General features: G+C 42.7%; 1 protein-coding gene across 8 annotated transcripts in view; it reads left to right on the forward strand.

The window, feature by feature from the left end:
* The window catches only part of trip10 (thyroid hormone receptor interactor 10), a 274,634-nt gene that overhangs the window by 80,634 nt on the left and 175,072 nt on the right, over positions 1–18,928 (forward strand). Inside the window, exon 1 of one of the 8 annotated variants that reach the window (XM_062974107.1) lies at positions 3,663–4,025. The exons of the other annotated variants lie outside the window; for them this stretch is intronic. Coding sequence (XP_062830177.1) covers positions 4,002–4,025 — 24 coding nt within the window. The 5' untranslated portion in view covers positions 3,663–4,001. Of the gene's footprint in view, positions 1–3,662; positions 4,026–18,928 lie in introns of those variants that run through there. 8 annotated transcript variants of the gene reach the window in all.

Genomic DNA, 18,928 nt, shown 5'->3' on the forward strand with positions numbered 1-18,928 from the left:
AATTACAACCTTCTTCAAGTCTCCTTTAGTAATTTGTTAATCTATGATTCTGTTTGCTTACTGTTTTGTATGTATGCTCTGATATGCAGCTTCTTTTGCTCTATGTTTTCTGAGAAGCTGTAGGAGGGGCTGCAGTCTGCAGACCACATGATCTGATCTGAGACTGCTCAGACCTCAGACTCCATTTTAGTTTTCTTCTTAGACTTTGAAAATGCGCAGACCAACACATACTTTCTTGATGTTTGTAAGAAAGATGTCCTGTGCCATCTGCACAGAGATTATTTCAAACATACCTGTAACTGAACTGAAAAGCTATGTACCTGTGACACATGAAGGTTGTGAGTAAACCAGATATATTATTTTACCATAGACAACTTCATTTTTGTCTCTTGAGTGCATGATATAAAACTAGCTGTTTTATGGGAGAGTAGATATATATTTTTGGTCACTGAAAAACACTGTGTTGTTGAAGGCTTTCATGGCCAGAATCACTGGGTCGTTGTGAGTTTTCTGGGCTGTATGGCCATGTTCCAGAAGCATTTTCTCCTGACGTTTAACCCACATCTATGGCAGGCATCCTCAGAGGTTGACAAGTTTGTTGGAAATTAGGCCAGTAGGGTTTATTTATATGGAAAATCTAGGTTGGGAGGAAAAAGTCTTTGTTGGAGGCAAGTATGAATGTTGCAAATGGCTAGCTTGATTAGCATTTAATGGCCTTACAGATTCTAAGCCTGGCTGATTCCTGCCTGAATGAATCCTTTGTTGGGAGGCGTTAGTTGACCCTGATTGTTTCATGTCTGGAATTCCCATTTCCTGAGTGTTGCTCTTTATTTACTATCCTGATTTTAGAGGGTTTTCTTAATACTGGAGTCAGATTTTGTTCATTTACATGGTTGTCCAACATGCTTGTGGATTTCAGTGGCTTCTCTGTGTAATCTGGCATGGTGGTTGTCAGAGTGGTTCAGCATTTCTGTGTTCTCAAATAATATGCTGTCTCTAGGTTGGTTCATTAAGTGCTCTGTTATGGTTGACTTCTCTGGTTGGATTCGTCTGCAGTGCCTTTCGGGTTTCTTGATTCGTGTTTAAGCAATGCTACATTTGGTGGTCCCTATGGAGACTTGTACAGAGCTGCTTGGTATATGGTAGGCTTCTGCAGAGGTGAGAGGATCCTCCCAACAACACCCCCCAACAAAGGATTGTCCCAGGCAGGAAGCAGCGAAGCTTTGAAGCTGCAAGGTTATTCAATGCTAATCAAGGTGATTGATTGCAACATACACACTTGTCTCAGACAAGAGTTCTTTCTCCCACCCTGGACCTTCCACAGATATATAAACCCCACTTGCCTAGTTTTCAACAGACCTCACAACCTCTGAGGATGCTTGCCATAGATGTGGGCAAAACGTCAAGAGAGACTGCTTCTGGAACATGGCCACACAGCCTGGAAAACTCACAGCAAACCACTGAAATACACTTCTGAAACTCTGTTTTTTTTATTTACTGGCATATTCTCCTGGACCTGGTCTCCTGGACCTCTCGGCGGCTTTCGATACCATAGACCACGGTATCCTTCTAGGTCGCCTCGCGAGGATGGGTCTTGGAGGTACTGTTTTGTAGTGGCTCCAGTCCTTCCTGGAGGACTGTACCCAGGTGTTGTTGGGGGACACCTGCTCGGCTCCACAACCATTGTTCTGTGGTGTCCTGCAAGGTTCAGTATTGTTGCCCATGTTGTTTAACATCTACATGAAGCCACTGGGTGAGATGACCCGGAGTTTGGGATTTCAATGTCATCTGTACGCAGATGATGTCCAACTCTACTTCTCCTTTTCGCCAGATGCTAAGGAGGCTGTCCAGGTTGTGAACCGGTGCCTGGCCACTGTGACGGTCTGGATGAGGTCGAAAAAATTGAAGTTGAATCCAGACAAGACAGAGGTCCTCCTGGTCAGTCACAAGGCCAAACAGGGTATAGGGTTACAACCTGTGCTGGATGGGGTCATACTCCCCTTGAAGGCCGAGGTTTGCAGCTTGGGAGTCCTCTTGGACTGATCACTGAGCCTGGAACCTCAGGTTTTGGCGGTGGCCAGTTGCGCCCATACCTTGGGAAGTCAGACTTGGCCACTTGGTCTCATTACATCTAGGATAGACTACTGCAATGCGCTCTATGTACGGTTGCTTTTGAAGACTGTTCGGAAGCTTCAAATAGTCCAATGAGAGGCAGTCAGGTTAATAACTGGGGTGACGTACAAGGATCACACAACGCCCATGTTGTGTCAGTTCCATTGGCTGCCAGTTAGCTACCAAGCACAATTCAAAGTGCTGGCTTTGGCCTATAAAGCCCTAAATAGCCCTGGCCCAGTTTACCTGTCCGAGCGCATCTCCCTCTACGAACCACTGCAGAGATTAAGATCTTCCGGGGAGGCCCTGCTCTTGGTCCCGTCACCGTCACAGGCGCTATTAGCAGGGATGAGAGACAGGGCCTTCTCAGTGATTGACCCCCGGCTATGGAACTCCCTTCCTGGCAAGATTAGATCAGCCCCCTCCCTCCTGTTCTTCAGAAAGATGGTAAAGACCTGGCTGTGGGACCAAGCCTTTGGGGCAGTGCAATAATGGCAGCAATAGGAAATGTCACGGCTGACTTGTGATGGTTTGAAATAATGGTTTTAATGTGAAAATGAACATTCTTGATGTTCCCCCAGCAACAGCAAGGGTGTCCCTCTGGGCAGCTAAACCAGGCAATTCTAACTGGATGGCACCCCATGAGGGTCTTCCTCCAGGGGCAAACCAAGAATGGGCAACTTGTTAGTCCCTGAACAGACTCAGAAGTGGAGTGGGCAGATCAAAAGTGGCACTACCACTTGAGGTGGCACTACCTGGAGGAATCCTCCACCTTGTGTGACTGTGGAGCAGAACAAACAACTCCTCATTGTCTGCTTGCCAATGCCCTGCCTCATGCACGGAGGAGTTGTTTAAAGCTACAGACATTGCAATTGCTGTTGCCCACTTTTGGTCTAAAACTATTTAGCTGTTTGTGATTCCTTTATTTTTTCGCTTTTAAACTTATTTATTATGCTATGCTTTTGACACAAAATAAATAAATAAATGTGAAGATAACTGATTTTAGTGTTTATGGTTTATTTTATGTCCCGGCATGGAATGCTCTGCCCTGAGTCCCCTTTGGGATGAGAAGGGAGGAATATAAATGTTTTAAATAAATAATATTCTATGCTTTCCTAACAGATCAGAGACAATAGGTTCAGTCTAACAATTGAAGACATTGCTTTGCATATTGCATTTGGTTGTATACCATATCATATGAGAAGATTCTACTCAAATGGACTCTTTTCTGAAAGACCAAACTTTCCCCAAAAGACACTGCATTGAAGGGTCAGAGAAAATGATGGGGCCCAGATTATGACACAGGAAACCCTGGAACCAGGATGGTGATGATGACACTAACAAACCACAGAGCACTGATGCGCGTGCAGGGTTTGCCTATCTGTGGGGGTTTGTCGCCAATGTGAAATGTCTTAAGTGGTCAGTGTCGATGGGGCAGTCGTGGTGGCAAGCCTGCGAAGCATGAGTGAACAGTTCCCCAAGCCCAAGGCGCCAGGCTTCCCAAAAAAAGCCTGTTGGTTTCCAAGGAGCCCAAGTGGTGATCCTGAGCTTCGAAAGGAAGAGAGAGGGCTTCCGGGTGCAGCGGGGAGAGTTTGGAAGTTGCGCCTTGGAAAGGAAGCCCTCCGCCTGCGGATCCTGGGAGGCCTCTCCGTGGGCATGGCTCTACTCTTGGGAAAGGGAAGGGAGGGGCGAGGAAGAGAGGGCCTCCCCTTCGCCAGGCAAGGGAGCCCGGGCTCGGGGCCGCCGCCCGCCCGCCTGCGCCTTTAAGGCCGCCGCTCGGGGCGTGTCCGGGGCAGGCGGCGGAGCTGGCGGGGCCGGAGGAGTCGGACTCCTTCTCGGGAGGGCGGTGGAAGCGGCTGGGGCTTCGGGAGGACGCGGCTGTCGCCAGCATGGACTGGGGCACGGAGCTGTGGGTAAGCCGGGAAGGGGATCCCGTTGGGCGGCCTCCCTTCCCCTCCGTGTGGGGGCTCTCCTCGCCCCGCTTCCCCCTCCTCTCCCAGACTTTGGCCATCTTCCCTCGGCTTCCTTCCAGCCACTTTGCCTCGCCTCCCTCGCCGAGGTTGGGCTTCTTCAGCAATCCGTCTCCAGGCGCCCTGCTCTTGGCTTAAAGCTTTGGCTTTCCTCAGCCACGGGTTTGTTCCAGTTCGCTTCCCCACTCCGCCCCCAAATCCTCCTCTTCCTTCCTCCCCGGTCCTTGGCTCGCCCTCCTCTTTCTCCCTTCCTCTTTCCTCTCCTTCCCTTCCCCTCCCCTTTTTTCTTTTACTTCCTTCCTTCTTTCTTTACTTCCTACTTCCTTCCCTCTTTCGTTCTTCCTTTCTTCCTCCCTCCCTCCCTCTTCCTTTCTTCCCTCCTTCCTTCCTTTCCTTCTTCCTCCCTTTCTTTTCCTTCCATCCTTTTCTTCCTCCTTCCCTCCCTCCCTTCCTCTCTTCCTTCTTCCTTTACTTCCTTCTCCTTTCTTCCTTCTCTCTTCCCTTTCTTTTCTTCTTCATTTTCTCCTTCCTTCCTTCCTTCCTTTCTTTCTCCCTCCCTCCCTTCTTTAGTTCCTTCTCCTTCCTTCCCTCTTTCCTTCTTCCTTTTTTCCTCCCTCCCTCCTTTTCCTTCCTTTCTTCCCTCCTTCCTTCCTTCCCTCCTTCATTTCCTTCTTCCTTGCTTTCTTTTCCTTCCATCCTGTTCTTCCTCCTTTCCTTCTTCATTTCTTCCCTCCCTCCTTCCTTTCTTCGTTCCTTATTTCCTTTTTCCTTCCTCTTCCTTCCCTCTGTCCTTCTTCTTCCTTCCCTTTCTTTCCTTTCTTCTTTACTTCCTTCTCCTTCCTTCCCTTTCCTTCCCTCTTGCCTTCCTTTCTCCCTTCCTTTCCTTCTTTCCCTCCCTCCTTCTTTCTGCATCTCCACTGCAGAATTAATGCGCTTTCACACCACATTGACCTGCCATGGTTCTATGCTATAGAATCAAGGGAGGTGTCCTTCGGTGAGGAACCAGCACTCTTTGTCAAAGAAGGCTGAAGACCTGGTTGAACTACAACTCCCAGGGTTCTGTAGCCTCGAACCAGCCTAGTGCCACTTGAAAGGCCATTGCTGCGTTCTATGGAATCATGGAAGCTGTAGTTTTAGCAGGACTTTCTCCTTCTGTACCAAACTGGTGCCTTACCAAAGTACAACTCCCAGGACTCCATAGCATGGAGCCATGGCAGTTCAAGTGGTGCCAAACTGTATCCATTCTGCAGTGTAGCTTCTCCTGAATGCATTTCTGTCCTTGGCTTGCTGTGTTCTCTACCATTCTCTGCCCCCCTATGTGAAGGTTTGTCTTTTTTCTTTTAGAAAGGGCACCACTGCCCATTCATGGTCCTCCCACCTCACTATATGGGATATGCTTTATGCTAATAAAGGGAATATGTGTATTAGCACAGATGTAATTTTCTTTTCGCCAAGCAGAGCCAGCCCATGTGAAAGGAAGCAGAGTTGTTTTCACATTTTTTCAATCTTGAAAGCTGGAGTTACACCCATCACAAGACCTCCATACGATTAATGAGGACACTTATCTTTTAGGCCAGCCCCAGAAACACTTTGTCCCTTTTATCATAGGAGCGGGGAAGGGAGAAACAGAGGGGAAAATAGAATGATTATGTTTTGCAAGTCTTGATGTCAGTGATTTGTGAGCTACGCACCCCCTTTGAATTGTGGACAAACTTCGGGAGTTTTGGCCCTGCTCCCGCACCACCACTGGAAAGTTGTGTTGTGATTTTTGAGTTTCGTGCCCCAGTTTCTTCAGCAACATTGTGTACGCCGAGGAGGCCTGGAGCTGTGTGCTGTTTTGCTGTTGTCGGTGAGATGTCTATAGTCAGTTTGGTTTGATTATACATTTGCAGGCCAATTCTCTTGGTGCCAGGGGAGCGCCAATAAACATTTGGTTGGGATTGCCGAGTAAACATTGCTTACTTGAATTTTCAAAAGACATTGTTATAAGAGTTCTTCAACAAAAACTCATGAGCAAGCTTAGCTATCATCGGGAAAGAAGAATGTGCCTCTTATAGATTTGTAAATACTATACTGTATTTCATCGATTCTAAGACACACCTTTTCCCCATATAAACATCTTGAAAAATTGTGTCTGAAATTGTGTTTTTTTATATATATAAATGACATCAATAGCATCTTAGATTCAATAAAATGTAGTACTTTAAGAAGCAAATTGTGGAAAGAATTGGTGGATTCTTACATCTGGGGAGATGTAAACAGCCTGTTGCTTCCTTCCTACCCAGATCTGTATTGGTTTTGCTGCTTCTTAACTCATTAATCTTTTGAAGTTAGAGGTGAGCACTGAATTGCTTATGATTGTTGATGACACCACAGTCCTGAGGATGGTTAAGACAAACAAATGAAAAAGGATTGTAGAGCACTTCGAAAGAATGTCCTCGAAATATGATTTAGTATACATAAATGTGATAGGTTTTGTGTGTGTGTGTGTGTGTGTGTGCTTGCATGCGTCTTTAGGACCAAAAAAGCTCTAACTTCATGCTTATGAGGTCGAGGTGGCAGAGACTGACTCAGGAAAGAAGTCTTGGGGTTGTAGTGGATAGCCTGGGGAGCGGCGGGGAACAGTGACCTGATCCATGGTTGGAGTGAAAATAAATTCAGTGTCCAGGAATCATTAGTAGTGGAACTGAAATTAAGCAAAACTATGCTGCACCCACACTTGGAATTATGTGTACAGTTCAGGTCACTGCATCTCAAAAAGACTATTGTACAGCTGGAAGGGGTTCAGAAAAGGATAGCTACAGTGGGCTGGAGTAGCCCCCTGTGGGCACAGAATACAATGTTGTGGTTCTTAAGCAGGGGGAGAAGGTGAGTGAGGAGACATGTTAAATGTGCCTTCAAGTTGCCTGTAAACTTAAGGCCGGGGGTCCTCAAACTTTTTTAGCGGTGGGCTGGTTCACGGTTCCTCAGACTGTTGCAGGGGGGACGACTATAGTTTGAAAAAAGCATGAACAAATTTCTATGCACATATCTTATTTGTAGTGCAAATAAGATACAATACGACATTTAAGATAAATAACCATTTTAATCAACATAAACTGACCAGTATTTCAATGGGAAATGTGGGCCTGCTTTTGGCTGATGACACAGCCAAGTTAAATTAGGATTGTTGTTGTTGTATGCCTTCAAGTTGTTTCAGACTTCGGGTGACCCTAAGTTTAAAGTTTAGGCCGGGGGTGAGTAACTTACCTTGGAGGGTTGCATTCGGCCCACAGGTCTTTGGGGACCCCTGATTTAAGTCAACCCCATGAATTTCATAGGGCTTTTGAAGGCCATGTATGTTCAGAGGTGGTTGTATCAGTTCTTTGCTTTGAAATATAGCCTGGAGCATCCCAGTAGTAACATAATAAAGTAAAGTTATTAACGTTTTGATGAAAGTGGATATGGAAAAGCATTTATGTCTTAAGATATTGGAAGCCAGGCTCATCCAGTGAAGCAAAACTGGGGAGCTTAAGGCAGAAAAAAGAAGTGTTCCTTCCACAGTATTTAATCAAACTATGTAATTCACTACTGCATGCTTGGATGATGTTAGAGAGGGATTGGACAAGTTTTTACAGGATGAAGCTATAACCTCAAAGTACTGATATGTTGTTAGTTTCACCCATAGGTTCTGTTGGATCCTCTCCTTTTCTTGTTTTACCTGCATTCATTCATTCATTTCCGCCTGGTGGGCTCCTTATAGGTTGACTGCTGTGTGTCCCAAACTAGTTGGCTACTATATAATCAAATGCTGGATTAGATCGTCTATTCAGGATTACTCTTCTTAGGATCCTCAAGAAACCTTTGGGGATACTTTGGTTCAAGACCGTATCCTTTTACTTGTCTTGTGATACTTAAAGTGAAAATGTTTGGTGAGTTTAAGAATTAATTTGTGCCTGAGTAGAATAAAGCAAACCAGGATAAAGGTTTCAGACTAGAGGACAAAAAAATGTAATAATAACAATGCAGCTGGATCTGGTTTTGAATGTAAGAGGAATATACCAGTCACTGTTTTCATACTACATGCAGAAGACTTTCGTGTTAGGCAGTCAGGTAATACTTTTCTGTCAAAACATGAGCTCAAGCAAAAGATTTGGAAATGTTAGACAGAGAAGGTAGGATGATGATTATGATCATGATGATAATAATAATAACAGTAATCATAGGATCTTTATACTATATTTAAAACATCATTTCACAACATAAAGAAAATTAGTTTACACAAAATTTATACTTAATGAATTTAGATCCAAGTTTGAAAAATTACTTTTTTGAATGATACCTCCCAAGACTCTCTGAGTCAGCTTAGATAGTGGAAATAGAGTAAATAACATCTCCAAACCTTTTTTGTGGCATGATACCATGTAGAAAATCAATTTATTTCTTCTGGTCAATAAAGCCTATTCAAGAGGGTTGCTGTTCAATTCACTCCCCTGTTGCTTGGATGGTAATTTAGCTCTTTTTGCAGGGGGTGAAGGGTGTGGAAGTAATTGCTTGGATTTTTCTCACCCCCCACTCCATATTTTAAATACCCTAAGTACTTTCTCAGTTCCTATAAAGATCAGCCCTTTCTTTTGCATCATTCTCAGTCTTTGCTCATGGAAGATACAGGATCCTAAAGGTGTCTTTGTCACCCCTTTGGCAAAACTGATGTGTCTAATCTAGTTAGAGGAGAGATTAACACTTGCCTGAGTTTCTGGAGTAGGGCAGGCTATTTATGGCATCTAACCTTGCAAGGAAATGAAAAGCCAGCGTGGAGTAGTGGTTTGAGTGTTGGATTACGGTAATGGAGGCCAGGGTTCAAATCCCTCAGCCAAGGAAACCCCCCCTGGGTGACTTTGAGGATGTCACACCAGGCCAGTGATAGAGTTGCCTTAAGGTCAGCTAGCCTCATGATAGATTTGCCTCAGGGGCACCCAAATTGGAAACAACTTGAGGGTGCACAATAACATTAGGGAAATACTGTTGGCCCTGAAATTGAACTCCTTCCTCTCATTTATGCAGCACTTAATATGCACTTGCTCATTGGGTTTATTATCCTGCATTCTGGTCCCATCATGAGGGCTATTAGGAGATATGTAGAATTCTCCCCAAATTAAGTTAATATCATGTATGAATATCCTTAGTTATAAATGTATATCCACAGTGCAGTTTTATATTGGGTTCTTGAACTGTTGTTGAGATCTGTAGATGTGGTTTGAGGCTGTTTGTTTTGTTTTCAACCCACAATCTGATTCCGATTTAGTTAATTACTTGCACTAATAGCATTTGCCTATAGGAAAAACCATGCAAACTGTGTATGTTGCCAGTGCTACCAAGACAGAAGTGTCTATGTCTCCTGGGAGACTAAATACAACCATAGCTTTTTTTTCAAATACACCATAGAATCATAGAATAGTAGAGTTGGAAGAGACCTCATGGGCCATCTAGTCCAACCCCCCGCTAAGAAGCAGGAAATCGCATTCAAAGCACCCCCGACAGATGGCCATCCAGCCTCTGCTTAAAAGCTTCCAAAGAAGGAGCCTCCACCACAGTCTGGGGGAGAGAGTTCCACTGCCGAACAGCCCTCACAGTGAGGAAGTTCTTCCTGATGTTCAGGTGGAATCTCCTTTCCTGTAGTTTGAAGCCATTGTTCCGTGTCCTAGTCTGCAGGGCAGCAGAAAACAAGCTTGCTCCCTCCTCCCTATGACTTCCCCTCACCAACTACCATGTGTAGTAAAACTTGGTGTGTTTGTTATGTCTGTATGTTTTTGATTGGCCTGCTGTACAGCCCTGTCATTTAGCATGTTTTTCTCCACCTAGGAATGTTGTTTGTAGTGGGTGTTGAGGAAGTATTCTATAGTCTAATTCACTTCAGGCAAATTCATACTATTTTCTGACCATGCAGCTAGCTGTACATTTGATTTGCTGATAGGCAGCAAATGTAAATCAGTTGTTTTCTGCATCGACTACCTGTATTTACCTTTTTACCAGGCCTAAAATCTAAATTTTGTACTTATAAAGAGAGAGAAAAACAAGTTCCTTTAAAAATGGAGTGCTTTGCTTACATTTTAATAATAAAAAAGACCTGTGGAATTAGTTTTTCCTTGTTGTATATCCTGAAGTTGTTTCTGATTTATAGTATGGATTTAATGTATTGTCGAAGGCTTTCGTGGCTGGAATCACTGGGTTGCTGTGAGTCTTTCGGGCTGTATGGCCATGTTCCAGAAGTTTTCTCACTTAACATTTCGCCCACATCTATGGCAGGCATCCTTAGAGGTTATGAGGTATGTTGGAAACTAGGCAAGTGGGGTTTATATATCTGTGGAATGTCCAGGGTGGGAGAAAGAACTAATGTCTGTTGGAGGCAGGTGTGGATGTTGTAATTAATCACCTTGATTAGCATTTGATGGCCCTGTGGCCTCAAGGCCTGTCTTCTTCCTGTCTGTGATATCTACATAAAAATTCCAACCATCACCCAAGTAAAAAAAGAAGCCCTGGCAGACCATGCAAAAGGAATCTGCAAACCCCACCTCCTATAAAGTGAACTAAACCACCTAAACTAGGCTTTACAGGCCAATGGATATTCCACCACAGACAGCAGAAGAAATGTAAGACCAAGAGCAAGCCACGAGAGAAAAGACAAAAATCCACCCAGAGGAAATGTGTTCTTATCATACATCAAAGGAACCACTGACTGCATAGGGGAAGCTGATGAAGAAACACAACCTACAAACCACCTACAGACCCACTAAGAAAATCCAACAAATGCTATGTTCAACGAAGGACAAGAGGGATCCTCTCACCTCTGCAGGAGTCTACCATATACCATGCAGCTGTGGACAAGTCTACATAGGGACCACCAAACGCAGCATTGCCCAAACACGAATCAAGGAATCAATGAAAGGCACTGCAGACGAATCCAATCAGAGAAGTCAGCCATAGCAGAGCACTTGATGAACCAACCTGAACACAGCATACTATTTGAGAACACGGAAATGCTGGACCACTCCAACAACTACCACGTCAGACTACACAGAGAAGTCATTGAAATCCACAAGACACATGTGGACAATTTCAACAGAAAAGAGGAAACCATGAAAATGAACAAAATCTGGCTACCAGTATTTAAAAAACTCTAAAATCAGAACAGTAAATAAAGAACAACACTCAGAAAACAGAGGCATTCCAGACATGAAACAATCAGGGACAGCTAGCACCTCCAAACAAAGGATTCTCCCAGACAGGAAGAAGCCAGGCCTTGAGGTCACAGGACCATCAAATGCTAATGAAGGTGATTAATTACAACATCCATACCTGCCTCTAACAGACAAGAGTTCTTTCTCCCACCCTGGATCTTGCACAGATATATAAACCTCCCTTGCTTAGTTTCCAACAAACTTCACAACTTCTGAGGATGTCTGCCACAGATGTAGGTGAAACATCAGGAGAGAAACCTTCTGGAACATGGCCATACAGCCCAAAAGACTCACAGCAACCTATGGCATGGATTTTCTCATCAATATTTGTTCAGAAGGGGTTTTCATTTGTCGTCTTCTGAGGCTGAGGGCCCTTCCACACAGCCATATAACCCAGAATATCAAGGCAGAAAATCCCTCAGTATCTGCTTTGAACTGGGTTATCTGAGTCCATACTGTTATATATTCCAATTCAAAGCAGATAATGTGGGATTTTATTCAGCTGTGTGGAAGGAGCCTGAGGGAGTGTGACTTGCCCAAGGCTACCCAATGGGTTTTCATGGCTGAGTAGGTATTTGAACCAGGGTTGCAACTTGCACATTTCCCTTGCATTTTTCCTATGTAGAATTAAAGGATCAAGAGGCAAAATGCAGGGGAGAATCAGTGAGCACAAAGGAGTCTTTGGCACCTGAATTCTTTGCTGCCCTGACTCCTCCTTAGGCACTACGCCTAGAAGAACCATGAGGTGCATGAGAGAAACAAAGAGAAGATTTTGGGGATGAAATCAGTATGCATCAGTATCAAAAGTATGCTTGCTGAACCTCCCTCTGCCCCAGCATGAATATTAAGAAAATAGACAACTGTTAACCAACATAATTTTGTCTTCAATCTGTAGCGTTGCTCTTTGAAGCAGAAGATGAAGAGGTCTGTATTTTTCCAATCCAGATCTGTATAACCTGTTGTCTGTTGTTCATGCTGTTCTGTGTGATATCTGGGTGTGGTCTCTAAGATGTATTATTCACCCTGAAATGAAGATCATGAGTCTTTTAATGCAATATAAACAATACTAAAAGGTATTGTTTATATTGGTGAACTGGGTGGGAGCAAATAGTCATTCAGCCAATTTTGTTTGTGTTTGGCAGTATATTGTTTGTTTCTTCAATGTGTTCTAATGCTATAGGTTGCTTTCCATTTTATCTCTGCTCTGAAGTTTTTTAAGCTCTCTGTACTTCATAGTGAATAGCCTGTGTGCCAAATTACTTATACTACAAGCAAGCAGCACTGGAGTGACCCCAAATTACTTTACTGTAATCATTGTGTCTTTGCCCCGGTGGCGAAGTGTGTTAAAGCACTGAGCTGCTGAACTTGCAGACCGAAAGGTCCCAGGTTCAAATCCGGGGAGCAGAGTGAGCGCCGCTGTAAGCTCCAGCTTCTGCCAACCTAGCAGTTCGACAACATGCCAATGTGAGTAGAGCAATAGGTACCGCTCCGGCGGGAAGGTAACGGTGCTCCATGCAGTCATGCTGGCCACATGACCTTGGAGGTGTCTACGGACAACGCCTGCTCTTCGGCTTAGAAATGGAGATGAGCACCACCCCCCAGAGTCGGACATGACTGGACTTAACATCAGCGGAAACCTTTACTTTTTTTAATCATCAGTTAGGGAACGGGAAGTTTCTAGATCTGTTTTTTGTTAGTTTTTTTGTTTTCACAGATATGTCTGTGTGGGTGTGTTTAGTTTTTGGTTTTCTGTGTCATTATTTTTAATCTTTTAGTTGTAGGGTTGTAGTAGTAGATAGAATGTAACTGTGTAGTTTTTTTAATGTTACATACTTGTAAGCTGCTCTGAGTCCCCTTCGGGGTGAGAAAAGCAGGGTATAAATACAATAAATAAATAAATCCCACAAAATTCTTTTTTTGTTTCATCTTGTTTTTTATTGAATGCAAATTATTAAAACAAGAATAACAAATTTGTAGGGCATGACAAGTGTTGTGGATCATGGGAGCTGTAATTTTACAAGGTCTTTAGCATTCTGTACCAGAGTGCCTCAAGTCGCTCCTGACATGGAGAAAAAAATCCGAACTACAACTCCCAGGATTTCGTAGCATTGAGCCACAGCAGTGAACAAGGTGTCAAATTGCATTCACAGTCTAGATGCATCTTTCATCTTTTGCTTTCTTACATGTTTCTTACTTTAAAACCCCTTATATCATATATTTAACCTGGGAGTGAGTGGCACTGATTGTCATTCTGCATGAATTTTATACTTTTGATATTGATGAAGAAATTGTGCATTGAATGTTTGCTGTTTATATGTATGTTAAACACCCTGAGTCCCTCTGGGGAGAGAGGGTGGCCTAGAAATAAAGGGTTTTTTATTATTATTAGATATAAATATAGTATTACATAAAAAGGAGTTTACCACCTGAACACACCATTGCTGTTTTATAAGGAACTAGTTTGGGTACCTGGAGGTGCTTGGGTTATTTGAAAAAAGCTTGGTTTGTTTTTGGGTATTAGGTAATATCAGTTTGGTCATAGGTTACACTATGTCTTAGAAAAGAACTCAATCTTTGCTTTTGTTCTTTTATGAAAGCTTCCATTACAAAATACATTAGGATTTGGGTGAACTACAATTCCCAAAAATCTTGGGTTAATCCTCAAGCCCAACAGTTGGCCATGTTGGGTCTGTGTGCCAAGTTCGGTTGAGATCCATCACCTTTTGTCAGTGTTCTCTGAATACGGGTGAGCTACAACTATCTGATACCAAGGTCAATCCCCCCCAAAGTCCACCAAAATGCAAAGTTGGCAGTCTTGGGTCTGTGTGTCACGTTTGGTCCAGATCAGTCATTGGTGGGGTTCAGAGGGCTCATGGAACACAGGTAAACTATAACTCCCAGAGTTAAAGGTCAATCACCTTAAAATCCACCAGTATTCCCAGTTGGCCATGTTGAATTTGTGTGCCAAGTTTGGTCCAGATCAGTCATCAGATGGGTTCAGTGTTCCCTGAATACTGGTGAACTATAACACCTCAATGTCAATCACCACCAAACCCTGCCAGTATGCAAAGTTAGCCATGTTGGGTCTGAGTGCTAAGTTAGTTCTAGGTCCATCATCGGTGGGGTTCAGAGTGCTCTTAGACTGCAGGTGAACTATACATCCCAGTCCCTACAACTCCTATAAATCATGGTGAATTCTCCCAAACCTATCTCTCTAGTATGTTCAGTTGATGATCAATTCCTCCATTTGCTGTGTGCCCTTGGAAAGGGTAGGAAAGGGTTAAGGGAGAGGCAGTGGGTGGGGTCATGCAAATGAAGAGAGAAAAGAACACTGAAATGTGCTTGCTGTAACCTGCAATGTCCTGAGAGAGAGAGAGACTTGGTGGCTCCACAGCACTGGGAACTAAACACATTTATAATATTGGGGTGATTTTGCTTCATTTCTTATCACTACTCACTTTAAAATAATAAAAAGGAAGTTGCTTCAGCAATGTGGATTCTGTTTTATGGTGCTGACACTCACATCAGCGGTTCATTAGATATTCTATAAAATTCCCCTCTGAAGCTGGCTTATTTGCCCTACCTACAAAAGAAAAAGAAAAAACCCACAGCCATCCTTGGCCACTTGAGCCAACGGCATTTCCTCTTAATATGTTGCCATTTTCTTAAAAACCAGCTGACCAGTTTTTCTGAAGTCAGATCCTCCACCTGATAGGTGCATGGGCCATGAAGAGATTGGTGAACACCTAATAGGGTTGAAACCCCTTATGATTCAAACAGAAATGTCCAGGAAATGGCTTTGTATGAATAAATTGGCATTTTTTGCTGTAGGCATATTTGGGGGCAGTGGTACTGTTTTTGATAGTGGTACTTCCCCTGACATACATTTGTAAATATGCATGTTTTTGTGTGTGTGTGTATATATAAATATTGGTTAGATTACAGAATCTCTCTTTTTTTTAAAAAATCCCCCGTTGCTAATTTTGGTTTGTGTAGGATTTGAGTGTGTGAGAGATTAAAGAAAGTAATCCCCCCCCCCCCCCCCCGTTATTGGTTCAGAAAGTGAAGTTTCAGATAGCTGTTCCTTAATGAATTTCTGCAAAGGATTCCTCTGCCATAGCTAAGGAAGGAACTGAGAGACAGTGAGCACTTTTGGGGCATTGCACTTATCACTCAAATTGTTCACATTCTTGTTTTCTTTGTGGGTTCTTTAATGTGTTGACTTTATATACCAAACCCATGTGCAAACCTGAGGAATAATTCCTGTATTAATCTAGGGAGCTGAGAGTGAGTACAGCTCCCATTTTTGAGTATGGCAACATTGAGTCAACACCCACTATTGTGTCATATGCCCCTCCGTATCTTGTGTACCTGACTGGACAAAGCCTCCAGCTTTTTTCAAAGGAAATCAAACACATACGAAACAAACAAAAAACTCATATATACAGTGGACTCTCAGTTAATCGGAGCTCAAGAAATTGAACTCTCAAACAGCTGGGAGAAGGAATCAAAGAAATCTGGGCACAGCAACTTAAGGGAGGTGTCGACAAGCTGGAATGTGTCTAGAGGAGAGCAACTAAAATGATCAAGGGTCTGGAGAACAAGCCCTATGAGGAGCTGCTTAAAGAGCTGGGCTTGTTTAGCCTGCAGAAGAGAAGGCTGAGAGGAGACATGATAGCCACGTATAAATATGTGAGGGGAACTCATAGGGAGGAGGGAGCAAGATTGTTTTCTGCTGCCCTGGAGACTAGGAACACGGAACAGGAGCTTCAAACTACAGGAAAGGAGATTCCACCTGAACATTAGAAGAACTGCCTAACAATGAGAGCCTTTCGGCAGTGGAACTCTCTGCCCCGGAGGGTGGTGGAGGCTCTTTTGGAGGCTTTTAAACAGAGGCTGGATGATCATCTGTCGGGGGTACCTTGAATGCGAATTTCCTGCTTCTTGGCAAAATGGAGTTGGACTGGATGGCCCACAAGGTCTCTTCCAATTCTATGATTCTATGAAATAATACTGCATCCACAAAATACAGCCGTCAGTAGTGGACTGGCCAGGACACCAGCTTGCCTGATGGCCACTTAAACATTAGACAATATGTTAGAAACATTAATTACCTTTTACTAGCTTGCAAATATAATATAAGGTGCAATATTATTGCTATATGGAACTAAAATTTACATTTATTACTATTTTAATAAAGTGTTTGTGAGAATACTTTGTATTTAAGAATAAGTAACACTGGAAAAATAATTTATTTCAGGTTATGTAAGACTAACACATATGCTACCGTGTTTCCCCGAAAATAAGACAGTGTCTTATATTAATTTTTGCTCCCAAAGATGTGCTAGGTCTTATTTTCAGGGGATGTCTTATTTTTGCATGAAGAATTCACATTTGTTGTCGAACAAAAAAAATATGAACATTTATTATATACTGTACAATAGTTGTCATCGCAAACCAGCATAACCAAATTGTAAATCCTATCAAGAATTTCTTGTTACTACCAATATTTCCATGTACAACACTCTATGGTATGTACATTTACCGATCCTGTATGCTCTGGTGTTCTGTCTGGCGGGCATGCTTCCAAACAAAAACTTTGCTAGGTCTTACTTTCAGGGGAGGCCTTATATTTAGCAATTCAGCAAAACCTCTACTAGGTCTTATTTTCTGGGGATGTCTTATTTTAGGGGAAACAGGGTATATGGGCTTGGATCTGTACTATTTCTTATAAAAAGTAAAGAATATTGTTGCAGTTGTGTGTGAGTCCCATTTGTCTTCTGGCAACCAATATTTTTAGACCTAGCCTGCCCCTAAATACAGTAGAAATGTGTAACATTAAGTTGTGTTTACTTTTATTTTTCTTTATTTGCTTTTAAATACTGTAGTCCAATATTATTATTAAGTCAATACAAAAATTTTGGTATGGTATAATCATCATGGGCAATCCCTTGTGGCCGAGTATGATTGTCTTCCAGGGGTAGTGTCTTGCTGGTGGGTCAGTAAGTGACTGTAGAAACCTATTCTGGATCCACACTGTCTTTCACAGTGAGGATATAGGTTTTTAGGTGGGAGGCAGTCATGGCAAGGGTTTGATTGATGCACCTTATTCTTGATACGTTTCTCCCTTTTGCCCTCTATTCACATGTCTTCAAAATCCATAGCACTATTGGAACAGCTGAGCTCCAGCTACAATGCTTGAGTACCAGAGATTCCAGGTGCTTGGTATTTATACCATATTTAGCTTTAAATCCATCTCTGAATTTCTTCTGTTGTCCATTGATATTCCAGTGGATAGCAAAAGTGGAAGATAATTTTAACGTTCAGAATAAAGTAACTGAGAGACAGTGATTGGACATCGGACAACGTGGCCACACGAGCGAAGTTGATTGCAAAGAATCTCCGCTACAGTGCTGTTGGCCTTTGCGTTTTCCAGAATGCTAACATTGGCCCACCTGTTTCTCAAAATATTTGCAGGATAGTATGAGGTATAGTATTAGTCAGGCCTGTTTTTTTAAAATAGTTTTGATTGAGTTTTCAAATAAACATATACAGTGAACGTGTGAGAACAATTTATTTATAGGATAGTGATGTGAACAGATAGAGTAAGAGTAAGGAATAGGTATAGGTAAAGGTTTCCACTGACGTTACGTCCAGTCATGTCCGACTCTGGGGGTTGGTGCTCATCTCCATTTCTAAGCCGAAGAGCAGGCGTTGTCCGTAGACACCTCCAAGGTCATGTGGCTGGCATGACAGCATGGAGCGCCGTTACCTTCCCGCCGGAGCGGTACCTATTGATCTACTCACATTGGTATGTTTTCAAACTGCTAGGTTGACAGAAGCTGGAGCTAACAGCGGGCGTTCACTCCGCTCCCCGGATTTGAACCTGGGACCTTTCGGTCTTCAAGTTCAGCAGCTCAGTGCTTTAACACACTTCGCCACCGGGGCTCCCAGGAATAGGTATATAGTAATGAAAAAGGCATTAAAAATGGAAAAAGAAAAGAAGGTAAAAATAAGAATGAAAATAAAGATAAAAAATACAAAAAAAAAGTTGGTTGATTTCCGTTCTTCTTCCTTTCGCCCTTTATAGGAGCTGTGGGAAGAAACCCATATTCCTATCAGTGTCAATAGGATATATTCTTTTCCTCCATTTTATTATCCTGTTATTCATATAATTTTTTATTCTTATTTATATAGTCCTCAAAATTTTTCCAATCTGTCATTTTCATACCCTTTCTGTTACATTGTTTTAACAGAAAGGTTAATTTGTTCATATTTTTATTTCCCTTATTTTATCTAACAATTGCATTTTTGTAGGGATTAGATCTTCTTTCCAAAGTTTTGCAAAGACCATTCCAGCTGCCGTTATGAAAAACGTAAAGAGTTTATCTGTGTTAGGGTTATTAGAAAACTCTGAGTCGAACATCCCCAGAAGATATACTTCTGGTTTCATTGGGAAATTTATTTGCGATTTTTTTACATTCATTATGAATCATTTTCCAGTATTTTTCTGTTTCCTCACATGACCACCACATGTGGTAACATGAGCCTTCTTGTTTTTTACACTTCCAACACTTACTGTCTACATTTTTATACATTATCCCCGTTTTTTTTTTTTGGTGTAATGTA

This window comes from Anolis carolinensis, chromosome 2 (genome assembly GCF_035594765.1).
Source record: "Anolis carolinensis isolate JA03-04 chromosome 2, rAnoCar3.1.pri, whole genome shotgun sequence".
Lineage (NCBI taxonomy): Eukaryota > Metazoa > Chordata > Lepidosauria > Squamata > Dactyloidae > Anolis > Anolis carolinensis.